The 22,284-nt window shown below is 47.5% G+C and overlaps 1 protein-coding gene across 1 annotated transcript in view; it reads left to right on the top strand.

Annotated features, from left to right (window-relative positions):
- PACRG (parkin coregulated) overlaps positions 1 to 22,284 on the top strand; it is a gene marked incomplete at both ends in the record, with an annotated part of 292,581 nt that overhangs the window by 40,833 nt on the left and 229,464 nt on the right. Inside the window, one exon of the mRNA XM_079780682.1 lies at positions 7,432 to 7,566. Within this exon, the coding sequence (XP_079636808.1) occupies positions 7,432 to 7,566 (135 nt within the window). The remainder of the gene's footprint in view (positions 1 to 7,431; positions 7,567 to 22,284) is intronic.

Here is a 22,284-nt window from a genome sequence, read left to right as displayed (position 1 = left end):
CATGATTTTAGAATACAAAGGAGAGAGACATACTCACACTGGAACTCATTTTAGCTTTTGAGATTTAGCACTTGTTAGATACCAAGGAATATGTGTATATATGCATATATATAGTAAATAAAAACATATTAACATATTACACCTGCATAGTGTGTGATGCCTTGATTATCTTGACTGACAACACACTATCTGGATACATTCTTAACTTTTCCTTTATGGTTGAATGAGCTGTGGTGGAAACCATGGTGGGAAAAAAAAACCCCAGACTGATAAAAACTGTAATCTAGTATTTCTTATTATGTTATCTTCCAGTTAAGTTGTCAGACGTGTGCTTTGTATGTATGATAACTTATATGTTTTAGCACATTAATTCCTTTACATGTCTACTAGACTTTAAAAGGTATAACCCGGTATTGAATATCTCTGTGAACTGTATGAACTCTCAGAGTAATTGAGAGGGAGTCAGTAGGCTGAAGGCGCAGTAGAAGTCTTTTTTTTACCAATATAAATATCTTTTATTGTAGACAGTTCTAAACATTGTTTCCCATTAAACAGCCAGCTCTTGCCGCAGAATATCAGTTTGCATCATTAGACACAAGGATTTTAAAATTTTCTATTAAAATATTCATGATATGTAAAATGCGAATGGTAATAGTCTCTTCCCACAGACAAAAATAACATTTTCACTCTCATTATTCAGCAAGAAATAACTTTGCTACAAGACAAAGAAGGGATATGTTTAGATACAAACGGTTTGCCATGCTTTAAACGTTGAACGTGTAAGGGGCCAGAATACCTGCGACCCCCCCCCCCTTACACTCCCCTTTCCCATCTGGCTCACTCCCTTGGGCCTCCGTGGAGGGGTGACGGCGCATTAGCCGAGCTGTCTGGCCGCCCGGGCTGCTATCAGCTCCACAAGACAGAGGCTAATAGCGCGGCCTCAGCTGGAATCACCGGCGACAAGCTGATAGCAGGCATCGCAGCGGGCACTCCACCCTGGCCGTCTTCCTGTGTCACCTGCGGGGGGAGCAGCGTGAGAGGAAACCTCCTCGCCCTCCAGCTCTCCTCTGTAGCATTTGGTTATTGCATCTGGTTTTGCGAGGGAAGACCATCCATCTCTCCCTCTTCTTTCCCTGCGGCAGAGAATTTAAAGGCGCACCGCGCTGGCACTGGAAGCAGGACACTGCAGGCGACATTGTGTGGAGCGACCAGTGCTGGGGGACTGCTCTGGACTGAGGGCAGCGTCTGGAGTAACCCCAGATCCCAGCGCTCCGCTTTGGCTGCAAATGTCAGCTGAAACGTTCCCCCCAAGCTCATCTGCAGAAGTGACGGTGCTGGGAGGGGGGTCACCAGGTTTGTGAGATGACCCCATGAGGGTGGGGCCTCCGGGATGGAGTCGGTGCCTCTAGCTCTCCTCCTTCCATCAGCGACGTGCCTTAGCTGCTTCCTGTTTGGATTTTCCCAGCCCCAGTGACAAAGCTCCTTTTCTGTGGAGGCAGAGGATGGGGGCTCAGACTGGTGCCAGCACGGGGACCTCAGTGGCTCGGGGACCACTGAGATCGCCCGGCCGCAGCACTGCGGAGCCTTTCTGGGACGGCAGCGGGTGCTGGCCCGCGGGAAGCCTGGCTCTCGGGAGCCGGGGTCACTGCGAAGGTGACGGAGCTGAGAAAGAGAAGACGTACAGACCAGGGTGTGTTCCCACACTCCCTGTGGGGTTCAGTTTATCGCGGGTGACATAAGGAGTCTGCGTGCCCTGTGAGCCCCTCTTGGCTCCACCCGTGGGCGAATTCTCCGATGACACCGTGCCCTCGGGGCTGAATGAGTGAACACACAGGCAGGTCATGGAGGTGTAGGAAGGATCTCGGAGGTCAGCCAGGGTCATGTTTTAATCTGACACATGAGGAAGCGGAGGCTCTGAAGGGTCCGATGGCTTGCGATGTCTGTCATAGGGCCACTCACCCCCCCCCACCAAACTCCCCAACCCCTCACCCCCAGTTATGCGTCTGTGCTGCGTGTGCCTCCACGAGCCTCCTCGGATCCCCTCGGGAACGAGGCATAACTTGTGTCAAGTAGGAGAGTGAAGTCTGGTACTGAAGTGCTCTAATTTTTTAAATTGGAATATTAGTCATTCCACTCCGGGCGACTCTCTTCAGGTACCTATCTTTCTCATCCTACCCATCTGAAAAACTATATGTCATTTGTGTTTTTTTCATACTCATCATATGACAGTGCTAATTTAAATGTAACTTGTTACCATATTCATAATACTAACTTTAATTTTTATTTATGCTAATCATATTTAAACTGGTCTCTGCAAGCACTTTAGATTAATTTATTTCATTTTAAGTATTGCACAAGCCTTAGATTTTAGCAAAATTTCCCCATTTATACAAGCGAATTTCAAAATACAAATGTGGGTTTCGCTATGAGAGGTTTTACATAGAAAGGAAATACGCATTTGGTCTCATTGGTAGTGAATTTTCGGCTATGAAAATTGTGGTAATAATTGATAATTACTTAGATCTAAGAAATATACAGAAAATGCAGGCAAATTAATTGATTTAATAACAAAGGTGACAAATAGACAAACCAAATTCTCTGATAATTATTTCTAATTATTATATTGACAGAATTCAGGTTCATAGGAAATTACCATTTATTTCTGCCTGGTTCAGCTGAAAGATATAGGCACTTTGAAAGGCTAGGGAACATTTTCTAATGAAAAGGAGCCATTTTAAAAGGAGCAAGGGTTTATCTTCGAGCGCTCAGAATTCTCTCTATCTTCCTGTGCCGTTTACCACCGTCTCACTTCTAGAGGAGATTATGGGGATATTCTCCCCTCTCTTCTCAGTGGCATCTGTCTGAGGACCAGATACTTGAGGGATCCTGTGTCTCCAGGAGCACCAAGCCCAGTGACTTGGAGATACAGACTCATTACCTTTTCAGTGCACAGATGATATCGGTAGGACCGATTTTTGAGCCAATTTCTTAACTCTGTTTCTAATAAATATTGTTTATGTGTCCTTAGGTTCTTAAATTCACATGGATAAGTTTCTAACACCGAAAAACATATACGTTTCTTTTTCTGGCCCTTTTAGTTATAAATATATCTTCTGTTCTAAAATCCATTCTGGTGCTGTGATTAAATAGCCCCTGAATTCAAGTATCATGCCTGTTGATATTCTCTCGTGTCCCCATTTCCAGTGACCATTGACTTTCCCCTCCGTTAGCAGTCACACCTGGAGAGCAACTCCGACCTTGACCACCCGAGGGCAGGAGGTCCCCAGAGAGTGTGTGCGCTTTCACATCCCTATCCCACTTACTCCTCAGGGCACGGTAGGCAGGCTTCCGCCCCAGCATGCCACTCTAGCTCTTTGAATTTTCAGAGGACTTCCAGTTCTCTGCATAACGGACCTCTGTGTATCACGTTTTAAAAAGTGTCCCTGGCATTCACGGACTTCTCGACACAAGCCTTTCTCCACTCTCCTGCCATCAATCCTAGTCCCCCATAGGACCCACTTGCTAGTCAATCTCCGGGTCATGGCCTGGGTTCTCAGACTTTTTTTCACCCTCCCTTTGGAAAAGCTCACCAATTTCCATAGATTTTTAAAAATATTTGTTTATTGATTTTAGAGAGGAAGGGAGAGAGAGAGAGAGAGATAGAAACATCAATGATGAGAGAGAATCATGGATCGGCTGCCTCCTGCATGCCACACATTAGGGATTGAGTCCGCAACCTGGGCATGTGCCCTCACTGGGAATTGAACCGTGACCTCCTGGTTCATAGGTTGACACTCAACCACTGAGCCAGGCGGGCAAGGCCCAATTTCCATAGATTTAGCCCTCTATTTCAATTACAGACAAACTTCATCATTAGCCTAGGACTCCTCCTCTCCCCCCAATAATCTCCATACAGATTGCAATTCAATGGCCAAGTCTGCTAATTGTTTGTCCTGCAGGCATCTCAAGCTGAATGTGAAGAAGGGTGGGCTTATGGTTATTAGGAAAGGCTTCTTAGAAGAGATGAGGTTTGTGCTGAGTCTTGAAGGTGGTTCAGGAGAAAGCAGTGAGGGGCGAGGGAGAAGTACAAGTTGATGGGACAGCAGCATCATGGCGACCAGAGAGCAGGGCAGGTCTGAGACAGCTGGGGGTTGGGTATGAATTATGCTCGGGGCGCCTGCAGAGCAATGACTACAGAGATCACAGTCAGCTTGCACATGTCTTTGTGTAGATCTCAATGGGAAATAATTTATGGGTTTTAAGTCGATGAGAGATATGATTTAATTAGTCTATTAGAATATTCATCGTACTGTCGACAGAGGAATGGCCTAGAGAAGATAAAGCTGGAGGCAAAAAGACAAAAGACTTTCCTACAAATAATTTAAAACCTTTAAACACTAAACAAATACAAATGGAAAACAGAGATGGCGAGATATTTGCCACCAATGCAACCAATGGTTAATATCTTTCAGTATAAAAAGGTCATACAAATTGATATTAATTTGGAAAATATATAAACATACGTTCAGGAATGTAGGCATACGGCGTTTGTACTAAAATGAGGAGACATCATCCTCATTTGTTAAAGAAGGTAATCCAAACCGGACAGAAGGAAGGGGCTGCGGACTGTGTTCCCCCAAAGCTCATCTGCGGAAGTGATGGTGCTGGGAGGGGGGTCACCAGGTTTATGAGATGACCCCATGAGGGTGGGGCCTCCGGGATGGAATCGGTGCCTCTAGCTCTCCTCCTTCCATCAGCGACGTGCCTTAGCTGTTTCCTGTTTGGATTTCCCCAGCGACAAAGCTCCTTTTCTGTGGAGGCAGACGGATGGGGGCTCAGACTATTGCCAGCGCTGGGGTTCTTGGGTTCCCTAAGACAGAAATCGAGAGGCAACCCCCGAGGAATTTCCGGACAGATTTTATTAAGCTTATGCTGGAGCACCAGGGAGGCAGCACAGAGGGAAGGAAGGTGTCTAAGGGCGAAGGTCTGGCTCGGCTCGGCCGCTTCAATAAGCTGGGGACAAGGTGGGTTTACGCGAAAAGGCAGGCTTTTTGGAAAAAGGCGGGCTTGCGGAATTTTCCACTTCGGGGTCAGTGGCTTCCTTTGCCAGCTGTGTGGCCTGGTATGTTCTTGCACCTGTGCTGTGGGAGCAAGGTGGCAGCTGCTCATTGCCGCCACCCTAGGGCGGTCGCGTGGAGGTCAACTGAGCGTGTGGGTCAAGTGTACACAGGCCCTTAGAGGGGAGGTGAATACAGCCACCCCTGCAGCTCTGAGCAGGGAGTGGCGTGGAGGTGACATTTTGCCGTCAGCGTCTGCCCACCTGGTCTTAACTTGGCTTCGTGGACACCCAGCGTTTTCCATTCCCAGGCCCAGGTCTCTGTGCTCCCAGGACCTCCTTCCTGCCCTGTACTAACTCTGTGGTTTCTGCCAGGTCACGGACTGTCTCTAAGCTTTGATCTCCTTGTCTGTTTTGTTGAAACCAATAGTGTTTGTAAACAATGGACACCGATCCGCAGATTTTGTTGTTATTTTTCATCCCCCACCCCCTGATGTAACGCCTTGGCCATCTCATGCTTGTGAGGTTCAGATGCATCATCCTGACTCCATGTTCTCCTGACCAGCCGTCCTGTTGGAGCTTGGCGGGATAGTCCTCCTGAGATAGGTTACCCACCTCCCGTGGGTTTTCTCTGCCACTCACTGTGACCCGGAGGGCCTGACTTTTAAGGACTCCGCAGTAATCTATGTTTATTGAATATTTATTCACATAAATATTCATATATGCTCTTGTTATCTTTTCTGGCTGTTACTAACAAGAACATTGCTGTCATAATGCTTTGTCCTGTCATTAAGTTGTTATATTGTTCAAGCTGCCTGGAATAGCTACCTGGTTGTATGAGCTGCCGCCGCATCTACCATTACAGTCAGATTCGCTTAGTGTAATATTTTGCAAGCAATTTCCCGGCCATTTGGTGCCCATAGGTATTGCAGAAGGTCGGATGTAGTAAAACCATCGCAGCTGGCCAACGGGGCAGACACTGAATCGCAAGTAGGTCTTCCTCAGAAGCCTCGCCTGATGGCCACACACTTGCCGGTCCTGAGGCTTCATCCCAGGGCCTGGGAGGCTCAGACACGATGCTCGTCAGAGGCGTAACCAATGCGTTTTCATGAGTCCATATTTCAGGGTGAAACGGATGGAATAGGAAATTAGTGACTGTGCATTTCATTGTTTCAATCTCAGTGAGCTGGCTAAACAGGCCCATTCGAATGACACGATGTGGCTTTCCCACCTGAAGGGAGAAGGTGGCTTCCATTGTTGTTGTTTGTTTTTAGCAGCTTCAGTTATGCTAACAATAAAGCGCTGAAAAGGAAAATTTCAAACTCTACGATAAAGAATTTTCAAGAGCCTGGAATTCCTTCCTACTAATGATGATTAGTCTTGTGACCATCTGACAGACTGTGATCTGAGCCCTGCCTCCATTACAGCACATGCACTAAATGCATGTACAGACCTCTGGCATCTGGACTTGCCCCAAAGTGCATTCGATACGGTGGCTCCCAAGTGCATTAGATTTTATTAAAAGCATTCTGCTGCGCCATCCACTCTTCCTAATTGGTTTATGGATAGCCCCCACCGTTCAGGCAGGTCCTAATTGCATTTCTCCACAAACCTAGTTTGATTTATGGTTCCTTATTTGCCCTGCATTTTTAATAATAATAAATTGGAGTAAAATTCTGGAGCCATTAAATAAAGTCTACAGTAGTTGGGCTGCAAACCTGGGGCTTACAGAAGGATCCCTAAGAGTAGTTTTGCTTGTGTTTAAAGGCGTTTAGTCAAGTCACCTCCTTCTGCGTGATTTCCAGTAACATTGTCTTTATTACGTTGCCAGAGGTCAGTTATTTTTCACTGGATTTTTTTATGTACATATTTTTAGAATTACTTGGAATGTTGGAATGGATTGTGTAGAATAAAAAAAAAAGTCTGATGGCCTCCTATAAAGGTTGTGGATACATTTGTATTTAGAACAGAAAAAAATATATATATTATCTAGAGAGATAGTGAGGGAACATCTGCATAAAAGTAGGCAATGTCCCTGATGCAATTGTTAGGAAACTTGAAGTTAAACACTCTGAACTTAAATGCCTTTATTAAAAAAATTTTAAACTACTGTCAGGCTTTTCTTCCGTATAAAGTAATATTTTAAAGTGACATTTTCTAGGAATGCTCTCTAAAGTAGCTTGAAATAAAGTAGACACTTAACAGTGATTATAAAATACTTTTGTTTGTAGCAGTGAGATTTCCTTTGTTCATTATTAGTAACCTGGTCTTTACCATCCGGAATATTTTATGCAGCCTGGTCCTTACGAACCCCAGGCTTCCCCCTGTGCATGCTGGTTCGCTTTCAAATCGGATTCCTGCTGTTCTCTTTGAAGGTGAAAGGCCCGCCGGCGGCAGGTGCATTCAAAGAGAGACCGACCAAGCCCACGGCCTTCCGGAAATTTTATGAGCGCGGAGACTTCCCCATTGCCCTGGAGCATGACTCGAAAGGGAACAAGATCGCGTGGAAGGTAAGTCGGGGCCCAGCCGGAGAGCCCGCCGCCCGCCCGCCGGCTGCAGGGACCTGGCCCGGTACACACGTGTGGCCGGCGGAGCGAGGAGGTGGGCCGGCCTCGGAGGGAACCCCGGGCCAGCTGTCCCCCCGGACGGACAGTCACATTCCGGCCGCAGTGCCCGGTGCCCGCGTCCTCTCTGCTTTTCTGAGAACTGGCAGCCGCCTGTCCCAGGCCGCCAAGTGATGGAGCTGGTGGCGGGCACGGAGGGCACCAGCCGTCTGTCTCCCCAGACACGTCCCGTCCCGCGGGCACCTGCAATGGGAGCTCCTTCCCTAAGCGGATGGGTCAGCGCCGCGGGCCCCCACGGGGAGCGGCCCGGCCCTGCCCCTCCTGCCTGCAGACGTATCGCCGCGTGGCTGACACGCGTGCCCGCTGAGGGTGACCCCCGCCGCCGGGACCTTTGCAGCACCGACACTTTTTTGACAAAAGGTTAATTGGCTGCAAAATAAATGTCCTGCCTAATGGCCCCCGTCTAATGCGGCCGCTTCTCTCGCGAAGGCTCGCTGAGGTTATTGGTAAAAACTCATCCATCTCCTAACCGGAGAAGGCTGTTCCATTTAATTTGAAAAGGAATGCCCATCTCTGACCGGCTTCTGCCGGTTAATTATCTTGCTATCAACGGCTCAGCTTCGGGTGATAGTTATCAGCCGGAGGGCTTCGCGGCTGGAAACAGAAAATCGAGGTGACGCGTGTGAGCGTCACATCGGGTGCAGGAACATAAAAGGGTTTTGCCAAATGTCATTGAAAGGGAGCCACTGACCCATCTCACTAAAAGCCACGGCAGGGTCTGAAGGCGAATGTAGGAGTTGTTTATAATTAGTAACAAGTACATTTATGCTAACGGATAAAATGATCGAGTTGAGGAATTTATCAAAGTGCCTTAGAAAGGGTGCATTGGTATTAACTTCTTCCCTTTTAATAGAAAAAAAAACAAAATGGATTGTTTGCATTATTCCTAGTGTGTCTGTATGTGTTTTCACATAATTATCCAACATTTCTAAACCTTGAGCAGGCATCTGATATTCAGTTATTGAACTTAGAATTGTTACAAATTATTTGGCAAGAGCAATCTGAAGGGGTCCTTGTTGAATTCTCATACATTTTTTAGGATGATGATGGACATTATTACCATGTTTTTAATCATCTCTATTAACATGCAAAATGTGTTATGTGAAAATGTGCATATTTTAGTCGTAGCATACTAGTAAGTGCATATTCCCAACACTTGACTGTGGTTTGGGGGTTTGTTTATATTTGATTAGTTGTTTATATTTGATTATGTTTATTTGTCTATTACTGTTTTACACAAGCTAACACAGTGGAGGTTCCTAAATATGGCATACTCTTCTCAGAAAAGAGTGTGCCCCATTTCTTTATAAACAGTGAGTGGTTTTGGTCTTTTAAGTAATTACAGGACATAAAAATCACACCAATAAAAAGAATGTATAGGTGTTTTGACCTGCTCGAATAATCCTATGAGTAACTTTTATAAACGTCATGAGCATAGAAAAAATGCATCTCGACAGTAACATCTGAGGAAGCATCTCGCGGTGTCTCTGCTAATCCATCAGTCCGGAGGGACACAGCCTGCTCTCCTTGTCCCAGCTTCATTCATTCTTTTAGGCGGCTGTTGACTGGGGTGCTGATGCAGCGATCTGAAGCATCAGAGGAAGAGGAGGCCATGTGTGTGCGGCCACGGGTAGGAGAACGGCGTGCTTGTAAAGAAATGTCCTATCCTGGGGCCCAGAGACCTCGCTCTCCTAAAGTTTTGCTAAACGCTTTTCCCTTGTACTATTTTAACACTGGAAATGAGGCGTTGAGATGGTTACGCATAGGCTTGGTATTCCTCTCTCTTCCTTGGCACCTTTACAGTGGGGGCGCTCTGGTACTTGCTAGGAGCCTGCGACTCCTCTTTGGGGTGCATTTCAAGGAAGGGGTCTTGCATATAGAAGGATGTAGGGCTCCCCACCACACACACACACACACACACACACACACACAAGCCCCTGTGCCATCCTTCCCGGTGTGTGCACAGAGTGGGGGCACCGGGTCCGGCAAAGGCCTCATCTTCGTGTCAGACTGCACACAGCCTCCTGAGCAGCTGTGCTTCCCCAGGAAAGTACTGGTCCCTCCACTCTCCTGGGACAGCCCAGGACGCCGGGAGTGTGCGGCCTGCGGTGGCGTGCACCATTAAGGGGTGAGGAGGGCCATTCCTGCAGGAGGCCTGTGGCCTGGAGCACTCAGAGTCTCTGCTCTGAACCCAGTGCAGGCTGGCACACCTCAGGCTCCTCCCCCTCGTGAGGCTGAGGAGGCCCCGCCCAAGGTGTCAGGCCCCCTTCTCCTGGCTCTGGAGCGGCTGGCCGGCCACCATCACCAGGACTCCGAGGCTGTGTCTTGTAAAGGACACACTGAGTCCGAGAGTAGAAGTGAGGCTTGGAGACGGGTAGACGGCCATGCATGTTCAGGGCTCTCGGCCCCCATCCTGAGCGGGCGTCACAGTTCAGTGCCCACGGAAACGGCCATTTGTTCCACCTGCCAAAGCACAGGGCGGGCGGCGCCGCCGGTGCCCTTCGATGGTCCTGGAGGGATCTCGGAGGTCGCAGCAGCGAATGCCGCGCTCAGCCTGGCCAGGGTCCCGCCGCCCGAGCTGGCGCCGCCAGATGTGGCCGCTAAGCACTTGCCATGTGCCAGGGAGACCCAGGCACTGAAATGCTAATTTTAATTAATTTTCATTTGAATGGCCACACGGTCACCGTATTAGACAGTGCTGCTCTCGATTAAGAAAATTGCAGTAAAAAACATAAAGGCCCGAGCCTGCTACCCAGACGGAAGGCTGGCGAGGTGGGGTTCCCTGGGAAACGCGCAGCGAGGGCTGATGGAGGCTACGGGAAGGTTCTCAAAACGTTTGCGGTGCCATTTCCTGTGGGCTGGCCAGTGGCGAGATGAGTGGGTCTGACCTGGAACAGGAAGTCTCCTGGGCACGCTCTGCCATGCCTTCTATTTTTCAATACTCGTTTTCTAAAATAGCAAAGAAACTTGTGATGAGCGATGGTTCAAGCCATAAAACGCCTCGTACTTACTTAAACGCGGTTAACCTGCCCGTTTTCTGCGTTTCCGTGACTGCTGACTTCAGCAAACGTGACTTCACTGTCCGTGTGGCTCCCCGTCCAGAGCACAGGCGACAGCAGTGGCAAAGGGCACCCTTTCCGATGCCTCGGTAGCAGGTCACGGGGGCACCAGGGCCCTTCCACGTGTGTCTGAGTTAGCGCGTGTCCGTGCGCAGGCCCTGACCCGTGTAGTGGGCCTCAGACCCGGCCGGGACAGCGCTGGGGGGGCGGGGGGAGGTGGCCTTCCGCCGGCATCCTGGGGGGAGGAGAAATGTCACACCAACGGGCAGAACATCCAGGTGTTGCCTTCCCCTCCGCTCGGAGGAGGAGGGAGGAGAGAGGAGGGAGGAGGGAGGAGGGAGGCCTAGTGTAGAAGGGGTCCTTCGTGGAGAGGAGGTTTCAATTGCACTAAAAGCCAACATTAAAGCATGAGTCCCAGGGGAGATGAAACCATGTGGGCGTTGGCGCTGCTTTCCTGTAAACCAGCCTCTCCCGCCGCCAGACACCCCCCTCGCCCCCAGGTCTTTGATTGTCCCTCCCCTCCCGCCTCTCCTTCCCCTCCTTCCCAGTCCCCTGGCCCTTCTTCCTCCCTGCCCCTGCCTCCTCGCTCCTCCCCTCTCTCCTTCCTTTCCTCTTTTCTTACTTCTGGGACCCACGTCCCCCCACCCCCCCCAGCTTTTCCAGGGTTGATTCAGGAGAAGGAGCCAGGAGCCCGTCCGAGTTCTCTGTTTCGGGCGGAGTCTGCTGTCACTCGGCGGAGTGGCCCCAGTGAACGTGAAATGATAGCGGTCCCGACACAGTTAACGGGGGGCACGGGCACGAGGGAAGGCAGCGCTGTGAACATCGCCGTTTTACATCAGTCTCGATCCTGAGCCACCGACTTAAAATAGTGCCGGATACACGTCATTTAAATAACCACCTCTCTGCAGACCCTGGGGAAAGCTGGAGAAAGTTAGTCACATTGGGTTTCCAAAAATACCGAAACGGCATGAGAAACCACTCCGTCCTCCTGGAGGCGAAGCCAGCTGGGCCCGCACCGATGAGCCCGCATCCCGCCGTCCACAGGGAGGTGGCGGGAGGCGCCGGGAACCGCCTGCCCATCGCCCAGCCCCGTGCTGCGCGGACGGTGACCGGGCAGAGTCCCATTCTCCGCTGACTTCCTCATGACCCTGCGGGAGGACCCGGGCGTTAGGGAGTTTGGGTAAAAGGACAGAGGCCCGTAACTCCAGCCACACAAGGCTGTGGTACTGACCCTGTTCCGAAGCCTTCACATTGTCCGAGAAAGGGGCGGGCTCAAGCGGACTTGTCCCCGGCCTGGGATCTCCCATCGGCACCTCCTGGCCCTCATCCGCAGTGTCGTGGTGGGCAGTGGGCATCTTGTTTTCGTCTTTAGTGTGATATGTAAATGATCATTAGAGCCAACAGTATGGAAAGAAACTGAATAAAACCAGAGCCGGTACACGTAGCAGGTGAGACTGGGCTCACACAGCCTCCCTGCAGCGCCTGGAGTGTGTCTTCCCGCAGGCCTGAGGGAGGTGCACGCAGCACCCGCACCGCGCACCCCCCGGAGGTTCCTATAGTAACGACACAGTTACGGGCTGACTAACGCTGGGATCCAAGACTTGGTTTTTCTGTTAAAAAGTGACTTCATAAATTAATGTGAAGCATTAGAAACACTTGTCTGTGTTTTCGACCAATGACGTCTATAAATGTGCTCATTTCTATAGCTACACCCAGCTTATTGCCAGAAGATTGCACGTTGTTTTACACGGTTGGAATGTTATAAGAAAACGAAAACCAGGTCAGGAAGGCGCACCGCCTGGAGTTCCCTAAGGCAGGGTCCCTGTCTGTGCCTCTGGCCTGTGCCTTCATTGCCCTGCCTCTCCTCCCCCCCTACCTCCCCCCCTCACCCCGGGGTGTGTGGGTGGCGGTGAGCCTGCTAGAGCCCGACCCTCACCTTTGACCTCCGCCGACACTGCTTCATTGGCCGTGTCTCTCTCTCTAGGCCTCGCTCTCCAGCCTGTAAGGACGACCATGCACTTGATGTTGGATATGGTGTTTCACGGGGAGCTCTGAGAAATGCCTTGTCATAATTCCTAACCGGATGCTCATGAAATATTCTAAAGAACAAATACGGATGAGGAATTAGCCACCAAGACCAAGTCTCTGGAGATATAGGCGGTCGTTTGGGTGGGTTGCACTTTTATCATGAAAACGCTCCTCCTATTGCACGTCCACGCTTTACCAAGGGCTGCTCATTTCTTAATCTCCTTAAATTTCAAAATGACAAGTTCATTTCTTCTTCTTGACGACTAAAGATGCATGTCCCCCTGTAACATCCAAGGAAAGAAAACGCTGGCACAGACGGACGGGATGCTAAACATTTCTCCTGGAGGGAAGGTGGCCGGCAACACCTTCCATCCTGAGCCGCCCCACAAGTTGCTAATACTCTAATCAGAGCTTTTTCTCTGGTATGTTCTTCTACTTCAGTTCTTAGTATCATGACCTATAGAAACTGTGCCAGGGGGACCGTTTTCATGGACATGACTGATAACTCCCTATTAGGAGAAAGCTACTGAATATAATTATTATGAAACGTGCACCGATTTCCGTACAGTTAAAGCCAGCCCCAAATCATGTCAGCTCACCGTCCGTGAATACTGTTGCATTTTAAAGTAAGGCACCCCGATGCGATACTGACCCATTCATCTTTGGTGTATTGTTGTCAGAATCCTAGAATGTTGGATTAATATTTTAGTCCTTTGGTGGCTCCAGTTTCTTAACGTTTCAGTATCTTGAGGATTCAAAGTCTTTATCTATTACCCCGGCCCAGGGGAAGCCAGTACTGCTTTTTGAAATCTCGTAGGCAAATTTATTTCTGAGCTGAGGAATTTGTTTCCCACGAGGGAGCGGGCATGTTTCTCGGAGGGTCTGGGCTCCGTGTCCTTTGCTCGCAGCCAAAGTGTGGGTTTGGAAAGCAGGCCTTACTGGCATTTGTAAGCACATTTCACAAGAAAAGTGACGATCTGCCTGGTTTGTGGTCCCACTATTAATTCCTCCGGGATGGATCTTCAGAGCTCACTCTGGAAGTCTTGAGAAAAAGGACCCCCTGGCAATGAACGCGCCGGTCCGAGTGTTTGGAGGAGGCCCCACGTCCCCAACGAACGCCCGTCTTTTATTGGATGCAGATCGCTCTGCCGGAAAGTGTGCGGCAGGAGAACACAGCCCCGGCTCAGAAACACCTTTAATTTAAAAGGGCGAGCTGACCCCTGACAGCCAGATGAAGGGTTTTCTGCTGAATGGGCCGGCGCTCCCCGCCGCCGGGTAATTTATGTGAGAAATTAGAGCGAACGGCTCACTTTTATGGGCAGGGCTGCCTGTAGCAAGCCTGCCAAACAGCCCTCCCCCAGCTCCATCTGTTCTGCACGCGAGGGCATGTGCCACCTCTTCCGGCGTGGAAGTCCCTGATTTACGGCCCGGAGAGTGGCAGCGAGTGAAGAGAAAGGTCGCCTGTCGCTCCGGGTCGTGATTTGGTGGCACCGGCTCCCACAGCTCACAGGGCCGGGCCCAGGGGAGCGAGCCGGGGGGAAGCTCAGACCCAGGGCCCGGGGACACTGGAGGGAAATTCCGCTAGCCACTCCCCCTTTTTACATTAAACGCCCCCCCCACCTGCTGTGGAAATGGAGGAGCAGCCGCCTAGCCCGTTGGCTCAGTGGATAGAGCGTCGGCCTGTAGACCAAAGGGTCCTGGGTTCGACTTCAGTCAAGGGCACGTACCTTGGTGGCAGGATCCTCCCCGCAGGGCCCTGGTCAGGGCTCATGCTGCAAGCAACCAATCGATGTGTCTCTCTCACATCGATGTTTCTCTCTGTCTTCCCTCTGTCTTCCCCTCTCCCTAAAAACCAATGAGAAAATATCCTCGGGTGAGGATTAAAAAGAAAAAAAGAAAGAAAAAAGAAATATGGGAGCCGCCCTTGGTGGCCTTAGGGTGTCGCAGCTAAGGTACCGCATTGTCACTCACTCATGAAGTGGGCTTGCTGCCCCTGCCCGCTCAGGTCTTGTCGTTCAGGGGAACCGGTGCTCTGACCTGGACAGTGGCGTCGGTTGCCGCTGGTCAGGAACTCCTGCGTGGCACCCACCTGCACCTCGGTGGTATCACCACACCGGCCTGGAGAGCGAGTCTCTGTTCCCTGCAGGTGCTGATTCAAGGCCCCTGTCTGTCTTATCACTTGGCACACGGCCCTTTTCGTGGCTGAAGCACTTCCGAGATCAAAAGTTCTTTGACAAATGACAAATGAAATCAGATAGTAAAAAGGAAAAATCAATGTTTGCTGGATGTTTTCATCTAGAGGGTCAAAGGGTCTCCTTACATTTGAGGCTTCTGGGTACCCCGTGAATTTCCAACCCCCTGCAGTTGTGTTCAAGTTCCTCCTCTTCTTTCAGATAAAATCTAAATACTATGTTAATGCATAATCATATCAATTTTAATATTTGAGGCAACAATTTTAGGAAATAACATCTTATTTTTGTCACAATGAAGGTTATCCTGACCTTGAAAGTTTGATGGTAGGATAATCAGTTGAATTCATGTAAAAACATATAAATTTGTACCTGTATTATTAAGATTTTGCTCTCACTATGAAATATATACATGTTTATTTTATAAAATAAAATATTGGAAAGTAGAAGGAATAAAGAAATCACTCACCATTCCATCATTCATTGAATGCAATGGTGTCAACATCTTTCAAAGTATATGTCTTATCTTTCTTTTCGTATAGTTGAGAATAGTGTACAACTCATTTTTAAAAAATCTTATTATTGAAAGTATTACATATGTCCCCTTCCTCCCCCATTGGCCCCGCCTCCGGCCCTCACCACCCTGTTGTCTCTGTCCAGGGTTGTGCATATACGCATACAAATTCTTCGGTTGATCTCTTCCCACCCTCATCCACCTTCCCTCTGAGGTTCATCAGTCTGTTTCACGCTTCTATGTTTCTGGATCTATAAACAAACTGATATACGACTCGTTCTTTAAAATTTGTCATATGGCATAAAAATTATTGGCACTTACTAATTTTTTTTCATTTTTGAGTTTAAAACCGATAGATGATTGCTGTAGAAAATTTGGAAAACGGGTAAAATTTATACAGAAGACAGCATTCATCTGAGATAACAGCTTTCAGTACAGTATTGATGTTTTAGTTCAATCTTTCTTCTACATGTATATATTTTACTTTGTTGAAATTATGTTTCATATGATGGTTTTTAAGAAAATCAAAGGAACATTCAAGGGTTAATTAGCAGAGGAGATGAATAATGGCCATAACTGCCACAGGAGAATAAATTATTAGTAGTTCTCCCCAGTTTTACTGCAGCAACTAACAAAAAAGACAACCATAGTTGAGTATGCTTTTTAACAGTGTCTTAACAATTTATCTTTACTGTGAAAGCATTACACTTGTCCCCCCTTTTTTAATCCCATTGACCCTCTCCACCCTGCCCATGACACCCCCTCCCCCAAGCCGTTCAGTGGTCTGTACTGAAGACCCTTGGGGGAGATACATGCGAATACACGTCTGTGCGCTCTGCTTTGGCAAGGTCACACGTGGCCTCTCCTTTCTCATTCCCATGCCACAGTGCCAATCACATATGTGGATTTGTCATTGTGAGCATGTTATTTGTTTATTTATGGAGAATAGGAACAAATATTATGAAAAAGACATTAAATATGAAACACATTGCTTGATTTTGGGACAAGTATGAAAGTGGACAAAGACCATTGACAGAATCATGAAGCAAATCTCCGTTCCCAATCTAAGACAAACAGTCCTACAGAATTTCCAAGACTGTGTTCCAGTCTGAATAAGGGAAAATCCATAAAACTTTAAAGCCATAAATTTCCATTTCTTGAGTTCTTATTTAGATTCATATCCCTATACATGTACATGGGTTGACTATTTCTGAACTCTTGAATTTTTTGAAGACATATTTTTTTCCACTTTCATATATGAACCATGATTTGATTGATCACTGTTAACATGCTTAAATTACAACCATTCTCCTACAAATAAATCTCTGAACATTTAACATCATTATAGTCTAACATGTGGTTGCTGAAAGATTAAGACCACTCTAATTTTTATTTCTTTGATCTGTTTTTGTTTGGTTACTGATTTTCACAGTCTGGGTAATTGCAGTATTTTTGTATAATTAAAAGTTGCTTTTATGTGTATATATATATTTTTTTTTTCATTAATTCTTTAATATAGTGAACTTAATCTGTCTACCTACTTGAAACTTTTTCTCAAGTGAGGAGAGTTTTCTTCTGTGATGTCATAGATTATTATTTTTGTCACAGTTTTTCTACATTCTTTCTTAGAGTTTTTCTACATTTTTTCTTATATAAACTGTACATATATTTGATCCTATAACTTCTTTCATTATCTCCATCAATATTTTTATCTCTATTCATTTTTTTAAAAAATTATAGAACTTTCTTTTATTTTCTACTAGAAGCCCGGTGCACGAAATTCGTGCATGGCAGGGGATTGTCCCTCAGCCCAGCCTGTACCCTCTCCAATCTGGGACTCCTGGAGGGGTGTCTGACTGCCCGTTTAGGCCCGCAGGATCGGGCCTAAACGGGCAGTCGGACATCCCTCTCACAATACAGGACTGCTGGCTCCCAACTGCTTGCCTGCCTGCCTTCCTGATTGCCCCTAACCGCTTCTGCCTGCCAGCCTGATCACCCCCTAACCACACTGCTGCCAGCCTGGTTGATGCTTAACTGCTCCCCTGCCAGCCTGTTTGCCCCCAACTTCCCTCCTCTGCCAGCCTGGTCACCCCTAACTGCCCTCTCCTGCAGGGTTGATCACCTCCAACTGCCCTCCCTTGCAAGCCTGGTTCCTCTCAACTGCCCTCCCTTGCAGGCCTGGTCCCTCACAACTGCCCTCCCTTGCAGGCCGGGTGCCTCCCAACTGCCCTCTCCTGCTGGCCATCTTGTAGTGGCCATCTTGTGTCCACATGGGGGCAGGATCTTTGACCACATGGGGGCAGACATATTGTGTGTTGCAGTGATGATCAATCTGCATATTACTCTTTTATTAGATAGGATAGAGGCCTGGTGCACGGGTGGGGGCCAGCTGGTTTGCCCTGAAGGGTGTCACAGATAAGGGTGGGGGTTCCCTTGGGGTGTGGGGCGGCCTGAGCAAGGGGCCTGTGGTGGTTTGCAGGCCGGCCACGCCTCCTGGCAACCCAAGCAGAGGCCCTGGTATCTGGAATTTATTTTCCTTCTACAATTGAAACTTTGTAGCCTGGGGTGGCAGCCATTTCTGTGGCAGTTAATTCACCTTCTACAATTGAAACTTTGTAGCCTTAAGCGGGTGAGCCCGGCCAGGGTGTGCTGAAAGCTTTGCTTCCCCTGTTGCCGCTGGCAACCCTGGCCTGCTCTCTCAAGCTCCATTCTGCTGCCATTTGTTTGAATTTGTTTACCTTCTATAATTGAAACTTTGTAGCTTGAGTGGAGGCTTAGGCCTGCAACGGCTATGGAAAGCTTGGCTTGCTCTGTTACCTGGGAAACCTTGCTCTCTGTGGCTGTAGCCATCTTGGATTGGGGTTAATTTGCATACTCGCCCTGATTGGCTGGTGGGCGTGGCTTGGCTGATGGGTGTGGCTTATGTAGCGGAGTGATGGTTAATTTGCATGTTGCCATTTTATTAGATAGGATTTTCTTTAGTATCAAATTTTCTATTACTGCCTCAATTTAAATTTTACTTCTGCTATATTAAACCTTGCAAATCTTTATATTGCTCATTTCTTCTGTGATATCATTATACACATTGGCTTAAAAAGCTTACCATTATTGTACAGGCAAATTTATCATAGAAAAAGCTGAATGAATGATATGAATGAATTATAATCCCACAGCTGTGAGCATGGAGAGAAGAGAACTAGTTTGAGGGCTGTTGAGAAAATACATTCCATAGAATTGGTGGTTGGTTAGCATCTGAAGTCGGGGAGATGAAAGAGGTTTTGTCAACTGGGCAGCTTATGATGCCAATGAACATGTACTTTAAAAACCATTTTGAGAATCTCTAGAGGGTTTTGTAATGTCACCAATTCCCTATTGTTGGATATTAATGTTTTTATTCAATATTTTGCTATTATAAGCAATACTATTATCAACATCATTGAATATATGTATATGTATATATGTATTGCATATGTATATATATTTTGCAAACATGGCTGATTATTCCCTCAGGGTAAAGTTTTATTTTTGCATCTACCTGTTACCACAATAAGGACCTTTGCTCTTCTTTTATGAAGGTTGGCTTCTGAGCCCTTGAGTGCGCCTATTTCTGAAAATCACTGATTTCTGCAGAAGTGACTTTAAAGGGTCTTTCTCACTGTCAAGCCTCTAAGGTTATAACCATTTCTTTTTGTGAGTAGGATGTTTATGAAACCCATATATTACTACATATTTTTGGTTTGACCTCAATCGAGGACAGGCGTTTGCCAAGACATGGGACATGGGCTTGTGCTGGACCTCATCTACTCTTTGCCTGGGGACAGTGAGCTCTTCTTACCGGCTCCACTCAGGGAGACCGCCCAGCTCCCAGCTAAAGCTCAGGGTCTGGTAGGAGCATGTCTCACCAAGTTCCATTCTGTCGCCTAAAAGGGGATCTTCTGTGACTTTCGATACTGAGCTAGAAGGAGCAGATGAAAACCGCAACCCTGAGATGCACAGCGCGCAGTTCTGCTTCCCTCTGCCTTTGCCCGCAGCATTCTGCTTGTAGAGCGCACTGCCCTCTGGGACGCGGTGAATGTGCTACCCAGGGCCTCTGTCCCTGCTTCCTGTTCAGCTCTTTTCTGAGATTTGGCGGGGAGTGGCTGGAGAAGCGATATCGACGGGGATGAGAATGGAAGGGAATAGCACTTTTTATCATAAACCAACGACTTCGCTGTAGCAGGATGGTGCCCTCGCCTACTACCCCACCCTCTGAGTTTGCTCGAGATCTTACATTCCTGACCGAGTGGCAGAAATTGTAGGAGGGATGCAGAAGCTACCTCCTGACTTTCGGATGGGTGCCTCTGGCTGCAAAACATGGATTCACAAAACAAGAATTGTGTGTTTTCTTTCCAATTCCACTGGCCTCGTTATCTGTAAAAGCTCCTTCTATGTCTGCCTGTGCATCCATTACTATGCCTGGTTTCCAGTTGCATGTTGAGTCTTCCTCTTTTTCTCAACCGTCATGGGCAGTTTTGTGGCATGTGGCGGGACACTGTCGAGACTCTTGCCCAGGGGCTATTAAAACAGCCGAGTCCAGTTTAGTTTAGTCCATTATGGGATTGTGCCCCATTGCAGAGCCCTAATGTGACCTGATCAACCCCTGGGCAGCAGTGGCTCACCTGCTGACATCATGAGTAACACACAGTGGTGAGGAACACACAGCGCTGGCCCTCAAGCCTGCATAATAAGAGCTCTAGTCTTAAGTAGCTCCTTGACTAGAACAGATCGCTATTCAACAAAGAATCCGAAAAAGGCCCAAGGAGCACATGTCAAGTGTTAAAATAAATGGCTTCCTCTTGCATAAACCATACATTCTTATTCCTTCTTTCAGCGTGTCTAAAACAGGCGTCCTCAATCTACGGCCCGCGGGCCACATACGGGTGTTTTTGCCGTTTTGTTTTTTTACTTCAAAATAAGATATGTGCAGTGTGCATAGGAATTTGTTCATCGTTTTTTTTAAACTATAGTCTGGCCCTCCAACGGTCTGAGGGACAGTGAACTGGCCCCCTGTTTAAAAAGTTTGAGGACCCCTGGTCTAAAACATGTCCTACTTTCGCGATCTGCTTCAAATGATTTCTGTAGACAAATGTTTTAAATTTAGAGACTATGAAATGTATACCATTTTATATATGTGTATGCATTTTAGTGAAAGTTTTTTTCTCCCACTTTGTTTAGTATTACATAAAGGACTAGTACATTTTACTTGTACGATGGCCTTGAGGTGATTAATTCATGTATGTATATGTCTACATATTACAACAATCCCAAATATCAGAGACATCACTGACTCCCAAACCTGCTCTGCATTTTGAAACCCATTCGCTATTCCTGTTTGCACCTCGGTGTGAATTTTAAAGATGGGTTCTGCTTAGAATTCAATCTGCTTTAAATGCGAAGACGCCGACGTCCCTGTTAAATACGAGCTGGCCCTTCTCCTTGTAGCCCTCAAACTCGCGGTCTCTTTTCTTCTCCGTTCCCGTCTCTTTAATTCCCTGGGCTTCATTCCAGGCCACTTCCTCAGACCTGTCTTCTCATTTAGTGATTCAGTTAGGTCTGATCACTGTCTAACCTGTGTATTTCGGTAAATATCAATTCGAGACTCCATGTTTGTTTCTTTACAAGATCTCCCCATTTTCTTAAAAAATAATGTCTCCTTCTTGCTTTATGATTTCTCTTTCTGTCTTCAACAGCTTATGTAACTCGAATAGATTTATTTAAAGTTTCTTTCACATTCTTCTATCACCCGTACTTGCTGGGGTGTTTGAATCTGCCAACTCCCTCTTGTTCTCAGCTGTTCAGCTTGACATTTGACCTGGGAGCCTCCGTTTTGTGCGATGGGCTTGGCACCCTCGCGCTCCGGGCGTGGACTCGTCCCTGTGGTTGCTTCCCAGGGGCTCTCAGGGGCACAGGCTCCGACCGATCGCTGGGCACAGGTTCCAGGCTCCTCCCCGCCACCGCTCGCTGCTTGCGCTTCCTGTCCTCCTCGGAGCCCGGGACTGGCCCTCTTACTTCGGAGGATGGCCCTGTGCTGTTGTCACTTTCCCTCCAGCTCTCACAGCCTTTCTGTCGTGTCGGCCAGAGGCCTCTCTGGGGGTGCTTTCCTCCTTAGCTTCCGGTCTTTGCTCACATGCAGATAAACGGAGCTCTCCTGCGATACAGTCCTGCGCCATTGCAAGATCCGTTCTAAAACCGTTCTATGTAAAAATGTCAATGAATTAAAATCTTCTTTGTATTTTTCACGGAAGTCCTTTTATTTAAACAATGTAATCAGCAAATGTTGTATTAGTTTGCATAAATGTGTGTGTGTGAGTGTGTGGGTGAGTGTGTGGATATGTGTGAGTGTGTGCATGTGAGTGTGAGCGGGTGTGAATGCATGTTTGAGTGTGTGTTAGTGTGTGTGTTTGAGTATGTATGTGGGAGGGTGTGAGTGAGTGTGTAATCATATATTAAATCTCTTGCAGACAGTAAAATTTGGGTTTGGAAAAATCACAAAGAAAAGACAAAGATTTAGTGCCAACTCACAATTCTCATTTCTGTGTACAATGTGTGTGTTCATGTCTATGCATGTGTGTATAGACATCTCGTTCCCGTTTCAGTACTGGGGTAAGATCTCAGTGTTCATTCTGTAAGACTTTACCAGCTAATTAAGGTGTGCAGATGACCCTAAGAAGACCTTAATTTTTTCAGCATTAAAACCTGGCAATAGTGAATCTCTTGAGAAGCATCAACTCATCATTTGAAAAAAAATGCTTTCCATTTGCATTAAGCTATATAA

This window comes from Cnephaeus nilssonii, assembly GCF_951640355.1.
Source record: "Cnephaeus nilssonii genome assembly, chromosome: 9".
In the NCBI taxonomy this organism is placed as follows: Eukaryota; Metazoa; Chordata; class Mammalia; order Chiroptera; family Vespertilionidae; genus Cnephaeus; species Cnephaeus nilssonii.
This window is presented reverse-complemented; position numbering and strand designations above follow the sequence as displayed.